This window comes from Cavia porcellus, unplaced genomic scaffold (genome assembly GCF_034190915.1).
Source record: "Cavia porcellus strain 051 isolate PalLab524CR breed Dunkin Hartley unplaced genomic scaffold, mCavPor4.1 scaffold_14, whole genome shotgun sequence".
In the NCBI taxonomy this organism is placed as follows: Eukaryota; Metazoa; Chordata; class Mammalia; order Rodentia; family Caviidae; genus Cavia; species Cavia porcellus.
The window spans coordinates 75416649-75428714 of NW_026947497.1; the positions used below are offsets into that span (position 1 = coordinate 75416649).

The 12066-nt window shown below is 34.4% G+C and overlaps 1 protein-coding gene across 6 annotated transcripts in view; it reads right to left on the reverse strand.

The window, feature by feature from the left end:
- Acap2 (ArfGAP with coiled-coil, ankyrin repeat and PH domains 2) overlaps positions 1-12066 on the reverse strand; it is a 115955-nt gene that overhangs the window by 29520 nt on the left and 74369 nt on the right. For 3 of the 6 annotated variants that reach the window (XR_010039188.1, XM_005006880.4, XM_005006885.4), the window contains exons 11-14: positions 7732-7752; positions 4245-4296; positions 2610-2710; positions 1761-1866 (exon numbers count right to left, since the gene is read on the reverse strand). Coding sequence is in view for 4 of the 6 variants with exons in the window: in XM_005006880.4 (XP_005006937.1) it covers positions 1761-1866; positions 2610-2710; positions 4245-4296; positions 7732-7752 (280 nt within the window). In the remaining 2 variants the exon portion in view is untranslated. The remainder of the gene's footprint in view (positions 1-1760; positions 1867-2609; positions 2711-4244; positions 4297-7731; positions 7753-12066) is intronic. The other 3 variants (XR_010039189.1, XM_005006883.4, XM_003476958.5) reach the window with 1 other exon arrangement.

Here is a 12066-nt window from a genome sequence, read left to right on the forward strand (position 1 = left end):
AGTTCAAATTTGGGTGTATCCTACAATCAACAAGCTTTCAACTATGTGTTTGAAAGTTCTAAGAGGCTTGTAGTCCTAACTTACAACCCTAAGCAGACTGTACCAGAGTGCCAAGGAAAATCTCTTATCGCAGTCATTCTCAAATTTGCTTGTTCATGGAAATCTCCCAGAAAACTTTTTAAAATAGTGATGCCTGGATCCCAATTCCATTTACTTGTCCTAGCAGAAGACATTGGGAGTTTTTAAGTCTCTATGTGTTCCTATAAATCAAGGTTAAGAGTAACTCTTGACATTACATCTACAACAAAAGAACAGGTGTAGCTGTAAAAACAGTGAATAAAGAAAAACACTTGGAAACTCTGCTAACAGAATGGAAATATTCGACAGAAGGTTTAGAAGAGTAACTGAAAAGATTTCCTAGCAAGGACAGCAAACATACATGCACTCAGAGAAAGAGAAAGAGACAGAGAAAATCATAATGCTAGTCTAGAAATACTATAAAAAGAAAACAGAAATGGGAGAGGAGACATACAAAAGATTAGTAACAAAAGCTCCAACAGCAGCACTTATAAATTAAAATTAAATTCTTAAAATTTAAATTAAAAATTAAAATCAAAAGAGGGAAAAACAGAACAAAAACAGGATTTATTTCCAACCTAAAAATACACTCCGCCAAACTATCAAATAAATGTGAGAACAGAATAAAGATATTCCTGAGCATGTATGTATTTACTCTCAGGAAGATACTGGAAGCTTTTCTTAAGTTGAGAAGGAAAAAGACACAGGACACGGGAAAGAGTATAATCTCCAAAAGAGATGATGCAAGACCCCCAGACGATTATCAACAGTGCGGTTAGGGCTGACTCATCTAGCCTGCAGAGGTGTGGTTCAGGTGACAGATATTTTGAAGGCTATCTTCACCAAGAAGTCCTTTGTCAGCATCCCCACCATCTGTATCCCCTGGCCTCTGATGAAATGCCAATACTCCCCTCAGTGCCTCACTACTTGGACCAAGTGAGTACCCTCCCAGCTCCTGCTTAGGAAGTGTTCCAGTCAGCCACGAGGAGTCCTGAAATACAACTCAGACAGCACTCCATTTCCCCGGCTGTGCTTCTGTTATTCAACTCTCCCAAGCCTACACCTCAGGACCAGAGGACCTGACAGAGGACCAGTGTCCACCAGAGGACCCAACAGTAATGACTTTCATTTTCAAAGGCTCACTCACAAATCTTGCCTTTATGGTAGGCTACAGTACAAAACTTTTCCAAGAAGGTTTCAACTAAGAGACAATGTTATGCTTTGCTTTGTTTTGCTATTTTTCTTTGGAAGACAGACTGCCTCAGACTCTCGGTGATCATTCTGCCTTAGCTTCCCAAGTGCTGGGATTACAGGCATGTACCACCACACCGGGCTGTTTTTGCTTTTTTACTCATTTGAATTTTAAAAACATTTCATGGTTAATTATCTTCTCTTGCTATTAATTAAATAGTAAAATACTTCCAAACAGGGAAAAAACACTAACATCAGAATACCTTATTGCAATATGGGGCATACAGTCAAATATTAAAATAAAGATTTATTCAAATATTAAAGTAAGTAGAATTGTAAGATATAAGCTTGAGAAATTGAGATTTTAAAAACTCATTTCAATTACATAAAACCATCTCCCATTTAAAAGGATGTTATAATCATATAGTAATCCAACTAAAATTAAATCTCCTGGCAATGTAGCCCATGGTATTGACAGCACCTCTACTGACCTCTGATTCATCACCCTTCTCTCTATAAGCAGTTGCAATACTGGTCTGAACAGCCTTAATCCACGCCTGCCGAAGCTTTTCGGAATCTGCCTGGAGCATACAGCTTCTAAAAGAAAATAATATATTGCTTTCTCAGACCAGAAAAAAAAGTAAGCCCATAAGCTTTATTTCTTTGCTCATTTGGTATTCAATAATTTTCTAGCAAAAAGGAATTTCAATTGCAAAAAAGTTCAATTTTATCCTTCGGACAATGTATGTTCAGGAAAAAAATCAGGATACCAGTGAAACAGATTATCTCCTAAGAGTCAATTTGCACATTAAAAAATTTAAGTAAACTCTTAAATTTACCATCTGAATGAAGCATTATTTATGTATTTATTTATTGTAGTGCTGGAGACTGAACGCAAGCCCTTCCCATTGAGCCATAGTACATCTCCAGCCATTTTAATCTTTTTAATTTTGAGGCAAGGTCTTGTTATCATCAAGCTGCAGGCTAAGTTTAAATTAGTGATTTTCCTGCCTCAGCCTTGCAGAGTGCCAAGATTTTATAAAATGATAGTTCTCAAAATAACTCATCTGATACATGATTTTAATCTATCATCACAACTAAAAATTTTTACATGGACACATAAATAATCTTTACAGAATTTAAAAAATATATTACAGATCAGAACTTATGTTAATATGTCTATAATATCTATTGTCATTAATTATTAAAATTTATGTTTTAAATACTTTTTTTATTTAGCACAGATGATCATAAGTACAAATTTCTCTACTCTGGAAAATTCTTTTAAGACAAACAACAGAAACATAAAAGCAATTCTCAAATTTCTCAGGGTGACTTACTTCGTGGGAGAAACCACCTCAAAGCAGAATCGTCTTTCTATGTCCTCACAGTGCTTCACAGTGCAGAGCCTGAGATCTTCAACTACAACTGTGGGGTTATCCTGCCAAACAGATGCAAAGTTTCCATATTTACCGACACAGTTGTAAATACTAGCAACTTTACAAATTACACGGACTGAATGGTCCAATTTTAAAGATTTATATTTTTATCTTATTGCAGATACAGATAGAAGTACAGAACTAGATATAAAGAATATAGGTTAACTCAGTCTTATAAATTTATTAATGAAGCCGTTTTTATAGAGCTCGGTCAGTGCTCCATACTTAGCATATTCAATAAATGCTAGCAGCCTCTTAGTTTTCTTTAGTTTCATTCAGATTTACTGCTCTTGGGATCTCTGCTCATATAACAGAAGCTACCTTCCCCCAAAGAGAAGCCTTTAATGAATCATGTTTTTAAAACTGCAGATAGGTGTGGTGCTCTATACTTGTAATCACAACACTTGAGAAGCTAAGGGAGGAAGAAAGTTCAAGGTCATCCTAGGCTACATCATGAGATCAAGACCAACCTAAGCTACATAGGCAAGCCTCTGTATTAAAACAAAAACAAACAAACAAAAAATCCTCAAATATGTTTTAAAATCCATTTTAAAATTCCTTTAAAGAGAATGGCTCTACTACTGAATAAAAATGTTAACTTAAAATTAAGTTTATCAGAGTGGAAGAAACCATAAACTATTTTCTTAAATTAAAGGATTTATAAGAACAAACCACCAGGAATATAGCTCAGAGGCATAAGTGATTGCCTGGCAAGTACAAGGTCCTGAGTTCAATTCCAGGTACCAAAAAAGAAAAAGAACAACAAACCTGCTAATATAGGGCCGTGCATGTAAAGTTTCACATTATCTCAAGAGTTAAGCAGATATTTAAAACTTATAGTCTGGGGCTGGGGATTTAGCTCAGCGGCATAAGCACCTGCCTTGCAAGCAGGCGGTCGTGAGTTCTATCCCGGGTACCGATAAAAAGTTAAAAAAAAAAAAAAAAACAAAACTTATAGTCTACCAAATGTCATTCACAAAGGTTAACTAGGTGAAAATCAAGTTATCAGTTAACAAAGCATTCTTTTTTTCTAACAATTTTTAATATTCTCAAATTATAAATAACTCCAATATTTAAAATTTTTCACCCTTAAAATACAGTTCAGGAAAACAGACATGAATACAATATTAATAAATTAAGGAGATTCTATTTAAATTACTTTGAGCTTACATTTTAATTAATGCCATTTTTAATCTCTCTAAAGTATCACTGTTCATCCTAAAATCCTATTTCTTAAAAGGCATACTCTGCTTCAGTTTCAAGATACTACTGTGATTCCTGCCATACAGACAAACACATTGAAAAATTCACCTAAGGCACAGAAAAATCCATCTTAAAGCGTGGAATTAAAAAGCTAGGATTGGAAATCACTCTGCCTTTAAGGATCAAATGCTGATGCTTCCACTTCGGTCTTCGCATACATGCCAGGAATTTTGTTTAAGAGTATTTCTGGACTTCAGTCTTTACCAAGACAGATAAAGAATAAACATTGGGGACTCACTGCATTTTCACTTAATTACTTAACAAAACACCTACCTTAAACTTTTTCTGGTAAACCAACTGATTGTTCTGTATTGAAAACCAGCGTCTAAATAAAGATAAAATAGATTATGTCTTCATAAACATAAATTACTTTTGTTGTTGGCAGAAATGAAATACTTGAGAAAGAATTCAGAAACCAGTTTATGGTAATTATGTTGAGAAATGCATTGTCTTGTTTTGCTTTATATAAACTGATAGTAATATAAAGTAAGCCCTAAAAATTAAAAATGTTTTAAAACCACAGATTAAGAAAATAAAATTAGTATGTTTTGATTCATTTTATATTATAAATTTATATTTCTACAAAAGGTGTCTTTACACTATCATCAGATAACTGTTTTCAAGTACAAAACTAATAATTTTTAGGTTCCCTGAAATAACTGAAATCTTTCCCTTAAAATAGTTACATTTATTATAAAGTTAAACTAAATTTATATTGTGAATAAAAATATCCATTTGTGTTCAGTTAAACATTAAGTGGTGTTTTTTCAATATTTTGGTAGATAATTTAGCAAGCACTTGATTTAATAAACAAAACAGAAAACCAACCATTGTGAATTTTATGAAACAGGAAATAATCAAGTAACTTGCACTTACTTTCATATAAAATACTTTGCAAAATAAAGTTCTTACTACAAAGGATTCACTGGACTGTTTATGTTTCTGCTCATTGTTGTAAGTCATTAGAAAAACAATTTACTTGCAATCTTCTTTAGAACAGAGAAGGCTAAGATATATATGTCATACTAATTCCAATTTATTAAAATAATAAAGATCTAAAGACTTAGAAAAAAATCTCAGCCAAAAGCCATTCATAAAAAAGAAAGCCAAACTTCTCATCAAGCATGAAAGGGAAAATGATGAGTCATTATTTTAAAATTAGTTTCATGTGAAATGATTTCATTATAAATATTAGTTATTAATCTATTAGCAGATATTCTACCTTTTCCTTGATGCTAATGCAAAGTACTAAAAATTATATTTAGACTTTTAGAATTTCTATTCCTCACAATTTGGTTATTTCTCCAAAGCTAGAAAATGATGAGGAGATCATATTTAAGCCTTTTACTAGACAGACTGTTACGTTTTCTTGCCACTTAAAAATAAGCATCTAGATAAAACCAGTTGGGTTGCCTCTAAATGCAAATCATCCAGAGGTACCCTAGAAAAGGAAGAACTTCTGGGTGTCTTTGCTTTGCAGAGACAGCTGTTAGAAATGTTAAACTCCCTACACACAAACAAAATGGTGCAGCCCTGGCAGGTAGGATGACATGCAATGGATATGATCTCTGAAGTGATTACAGTGTTTGTGGTCATTTTAAAAATCATTGGAAGGAGGCTGAAGTATTTTAATAAGGATTCACAGACTTTATATTATGGCAACAATATTACATGATTTAATGCAAACTATAGTTTTATTGAAAAATGGAAAAGCACCCATATAATCATGCTAACTTTTCATGCTTATGAGGTCTTCAAAAAAATTTCTTTTGATTTACTGCATCTTAGGATAATATTCTCTGAAAACAATAATAAAACACTAGATAAAAACGTGGGCTTTTGGTCAGAGGCTATTCCCTTTGATGACTAATTTTATGGATCATGCATACTTCTGAAGCCCACTTCCCTTACCATTTATCTATTTCTGGGTAACATTCTCACATTATCAGTTTCTGTACTGTTGGTAAAAACAATACAAATTCATCTTAATTTGATCTGTAATAAAGAAGTTATGTAATATACCATAGTTGGAAAACATTTTCTAATTACAAAAATCTGTCTTATGACACTATCTCCCCTGTGCTGCCAATAAACATTTTTTAAAAAGCTGACTATACTCATCTGATCAATATTTTAATCAGGAACATAAAACAACATAATTTTTAATTATAAAATAAACATAGTTATTAATATTTCTAAGAAAGAAAAAAAAGACCAATCTTGGCCTGCAAAATATAGGGGATATAATTTCTTTTCTCTCTCTCCCTCCCTCTCTCTCTTTTTGAGACAAGAGCTCATTATGCAGTTCACACTGGCCTTGGACTCACTTTGTAGCCCAGGCTGGTGATTCTTCTGCCTCAGGCTCCCAAATGCTGGGATCACAGGAGCACACCACCACACCCAGCTAAAACATAAGGCAATTTCTAAAAAGGAAGATTTCTTAAGAAAAATAAAAATATGATTTTATATCTACCTCAACTTGAAGAGATTCGGTATATTTTAAAACAGTACTAAATTCATAAAAAAAATTAAATACAATTAATTTTTACACGCAATCAAAGCTTCCAGACTACAAAATGGGGCAGGAAAGGATCTACAAGAATGTGCCCCCCAAAAAGAAATATATATACACACACATTCCAGGAAAAGAAAAATAGTACGGTATTTTTTTCAACAGATGGCATTAGCCTCATATGGGGGACTCTAGAGGATTCAGTGTATCACAGAAAACACACTACACTGTTGGCCTTTAGAAAAGAAACTGAAAATGCTTGCGCAGCGATCTTAGTGACCAAGGTGACCCAAGAGCAGTTCACCGTGCTAATAAACATCTGGGAGCTGACAGCCACTGTTCTGAGCACTTCTTGTAACTGTAGAGGCCAAAGGTAACTTGTATTAATCTCATGATATCACAGATCTAGTATTCAACTATTTATACATGCTTTTCTTTTCCTCAGTTATGTATACAATTTTGGGTGACCTCTGTACATATATATATATCTATAGTATGTAATCTTTTCCCATATTTAATCATTAGTTTCAGAATTGCACTTGAAATCAGGAACATAAGTGAAACTCCTAAAATCTACAGAAATTTTAACACTGAAACTGTAAAGTGATGGGTTTGTGTACATATTCATAAAGGTGCCACATACATTAACATGTAATAAAAGCCTGAATGTTCCTTTAAATTCAACTTATTTCCCACAGTGAAAAAAGTGGCAAAGCAAAGAAGGCTTAGAAACTGACAATGTGTTCTTTCAATATAATTAATATGATTATCACCAAAGGTACTAATTCTGTTGTTCCTCAATTTTTTTTTTTTTTTTTTTTTTTTTTTTTTTTTTTTGTGGTACCCGGGATTGAACTCATGACTTTGCACTTGCCAGGCAGGCACTTATGCTGCTGAGCTAAACCCCGGGCCCTTCCTCAAATTTTTAAAAAGCTTGCTACTGTATTTTCCTTGTTTAAAAAAAAGACATAAAAATATTTATTTATATTACTCAATCTGCATCTTTGAGTAATATAAGCACATCAAATGTTCTTTTACAGATTAAAATAAATTGACAAGATGGGTAATTAGAAGGTATAATTCCATTCCTCAAATAAAACACTTATATCTTCTTCCCAATTTAAAACATAAAGAGACTTTTTATCCATTGCAAGTAGTCCAACAGAAAGGCAGGTTAATATGAGCTCTTTCGTGCCAAAGAGGAAACTGGCGTAAGATGAGGGTAAAGGGAAGGAAGCCGTTTGGTACCTGATATGGTCGGGCTTTTTCCTGTCATGTGAAAAAACGGGGCAGGATTAAAACATAAGGGAAAGGCGGTAAAAGAATGAAAACGCAAATGTGCAAAACAAGCAGAGGACTAGCATGGTTCGAAAACAAAGCGAGAATCACAGGAACGAGCTGAAGCTTATAACCTACCAAAATAGGCAAAAGTATCTACTGTAGTTTATTTACTTCTTATATATGTGCATTTGTAGAATTCATTCCAAGTCAGGAATATAAAATGCTAATATTCAAAAACATTCAAAAACTCGCTTTAAGAGTTACCTTATAAAAAGCTCTAGTAGGAAGACAACATAACCAGTCATATCTCTATTATTATTTTCTGCCTCTAAGTTCAAAACTATAAAACATAGCAAGAGTACCTTATCATAATTTAATAAGCTGCTCAAGAAAGCAAGAGAAACATGCATATACTGTAGGTGTATACACATCTGTATAGGACAAAACCTTTTCATAAGGAAAATAGGGTCACTAGTTAGGAATTTCAAAGACAAAATATCAGCCAAATAAGCCTCCCACCTCAATTCCTCTGGTTTCATCAAATGACAGCAGAGCCTAAAGCCCCACATTATGTGTAGGACCCATCTTTAATCACTATACATATTTTTTAAAAACAGCCAATAAAAACAAACCATTTATATTTTCACCAACAGAACACTGCTTTTTTAAAAATTGTGTAACACATTTTATGTTTTTAACTATATTTTCTAGTGCAACAATGACATCATGTCTTTTAAAATTAGCCTTTTCAAAATATTGTTAAATTATCTTAACATTTATCTTCTGGATTAATTACTCCTTCTAAATTATAAAAAGCAAAAAATAAAATTATGTTCTAATAGCCCATTGATTTAAGCCTGAAGTGAAGCTGCTACATTAAGAAAATGACTTAGTAAGAAAAAATTATTATGGCAGACTCCACACTTGTCCTCAGAAAAACATATATAGTGATCCTTTGTTAAGTGTGGGAGACTGGTCCCTGAATCCCATCAGATATCAAAATCAATAGGTGCTCTAGTCCTTCATATAAAAGGTGCAGTATTTACATATAACCTATACCATACACTTATATGTGTGTATGTAAAATATGTATATATATATATATATATATATATACACACATACATACATACATATGTACACATTTATCCACTTAAGACACATCCCCTCTCCAACCCTATTCTTCTAAGATTGGGTCTCAGTAAGACCCTAAATTGCCCGGCCTAGACTCAAATTTTCAGTGTCTTGCCTCAGCCTCCCAGAGTGCTGAGGGGAGAGACAAGTGCCACTATACCCAGATTTTCCATATTTAAAAAACTGTTTAAAGGAGATGATGTCTTTGCCAGGCTGGTCTCAAAGAGCAAAACGCAAGCAACTCTCCCACATCAGCTTTAGAGCAGATCCGCTACTGGCACACACCACTGCACTCTGCTCTCCCATGTATTTAAATCATCTCCTAAATTACTTACAATGCTTGATATGATACAGATGCTAGGTTACATTGTTAGATTGCATTAAACAATAACAAGAAAAAAACATCTGTAGATCTTTTTCCTAAGTTTTTCTCATCTGTGGTTGGTTGGAGCCATTGATATGAAATCCATCTATATAGAGGGCAATTATTAGATGGATGTAAAATTTTGAGATATCACAAACTAGAAATCTGAAACAAACCAATCCATATGAGATGTAAAATTTTTCATTCTTTATACTATGTGAATCATATTACAGACAACAGATCTAATTTCAGATTACACCTCAGCTTTCAAAATAAACTAATCTAGGAGGCATAGAGTGAAGTTTTAAAACTATTTGGAAGTTCCCAGTCACATACACATATCCCTCAAGAAGAAAGTCTTTTTAAAAAGTTGGTATTTAAAAATATAATGCCATAATTCCATAAAAGTACAGATCATGGAAACTCATGGTTATGTGATTATTACCTGACAGTGATTATACCACCTACTTTCCCTAAAAGTAACCAAACAACCTAGAAAAAACACTCAAGCAGTGGGCAGAAAAACCTTTGTATGTGAATAATTGGATTCCTAGAGTTGTAAAAGGTATAAATACCACAAATACATAGTCTTATTCAGAGGTCAGCAGAATACAAGAAGTGGGATGGAGAACTCATTAGAAAAGTAGAGCATATGCAAACCCAAACATGGAGAAAGGGAAATTACTGGAAAGTACTTCCAATTTTTGATAAATCTCATTTAAGAAATTTAGATATAAATTTTTAACATTACAAAGAAAGACAGAAGAAATAACATTTTAAATGTTGTTTGTTACTGTTTAGACCTAAAATATTCTCCAAAGCCTCATGAACTCATACAACAGGCTTTTGGGATGTGATTGGATGGGTCTGGGAGGTGGGGTCTGGTCAGAAGATGGGGGTCACTGGGGGTGTGTCCTGGAAAAGTTTACCTCCTCCCTCTCTTCCTTATTCTCTCTCTACTTCCTGCTACCACGGGGCCAAACCACACCAGTCTCCCAGGTCCCCTGCCTTGGAGCCAGGGCACCATGGCCTAAAACCTCTCATTTAAATTGTGAGTGTTAGGTAGTTCATCCCAGCAATGAGGAATTACAGCAACTAAAATAACATTTAACAGAGTCCTCTTCTTTTTCTTCCTACTTTCGGAATTCCTTACTGCTATAGTCTGCATATGATTTGCTTGTCCCAGAGGTATACGGGACAGAGACTCAGTCCTTACTGTGGCAGTGTTCTTTAAGAGCCAAGTGCTAGGTGCTGAGGTCACTGAGGATGCAGCTTATGGAAGGGATTCACGCTACTCTCTTAGAGTCAGTCGGTTCCCAGGCGAGGAGACCACTACAGAAAGAGAGGCCTGGCTCGTTTTCACTCTCTTGCTTCCTGTCTCACCACATGAACTCTTCTACACATACTTTGGCTGCTGCAGTGCTATCCACCACGAGGCCCTCACCAGACACGGCAAGACACTGGGCTTTCAGCCTCTAAAACTGTACACTAAATAAATCTCTTTCCTGACCACTTTAAAACTTCATTTCTTTACTGAAAATTCAGGTATTCTACTATGTTACTCTTTAGATCTAAAATGTCCCCCACACACACCTTGTGTTCAGAGGTGGGGCTTTTATAAGGTGACTGGGTTATGGGGCACTGTACCATCAGGAGATTAATTCACTGATGAATTTATAATGGAATGCTATTGGGAAGTGGGCCAAGTGGGAAGAGGCAGGACACTGGAAGCATGACCTAGAAGGATGTACTCCTACAGCTGCTTCCTCCCCTTCCCTCTCCGCCATGGTGTAAGTAACTGTCCTCCACCAGGCCCTTCCACCGTAAAGTTTTTGCCTTGAAGCCATGGACTGAATCCCCGGAATTGTAACCCAGTCAACCTCTTCTCCTTTAAGTTACAGGTGTTGGGTACTGTGACCAGCAACAGGAAAGATAACTAAACAAGCTGATTCCGATCAACAACTTTCACCTCACTACAAACAAGCGGCATCTCTTTTAAAGCCCACCTTCCAAGGGCAGTCTCTTTTTCCCATTGCAGGTGGTAGTAACAGGTCTACAACCAAAGATTTAACAGTTACATTCGACTTAATTCTACTTATATTTAGTATGCATGGTAATTAAAAGAATTCATAAAACAAAAAATGAGAAGGTCCATGCTTAAATCAAAATTAGTGTTTTCCTACTGCCCTAAATGGCAGTGTGATTTTCCACTAACACTTACTGTGCTTCATTCTGAAGTCTGAGACCATTTTTCACTGCTGTAGTCCATGAAGTTCATTTCTTCTCCTCATACATAATGGTATGTTTCTATGGGCTTATTATATTTTCATTTTGGTAAACTTTAAGGAGGTTGTTTTGAAATCTGAAGGTTAAAATTCAACTCTAATATTATATCACAAAATTGTACTGGTTGAGTAATCTTTATTATATAGATCCACCAATCAAACTAATTTTTTAAAAATCTCCTATTCTAGCTACAGAAATGTGTCAGGACAGCCTTCACAGGTTATTGTCTTAAGTTTTTAGAGGTTAGAAACAATTTTAAGTTTTCACTTTTACTTTGTAACAACTGGAAACATTATTTCTAACCAAGTCACTTATGTTGGTCCTCCTATATTTGTTATTATTTTTAAAGTTGTACATACTTAACTTGAAGAGACTTAATTCCTAAGACAACCATTGTTCTTTTGATTTTATATTCTTCATCAGGTAAATAAAAATTATTTTAAATAAAACCATGTACCATTTACACATTCATTAATATTAAATGCTAGAGAAATGCTCAATAAATGAGACATCTGGAA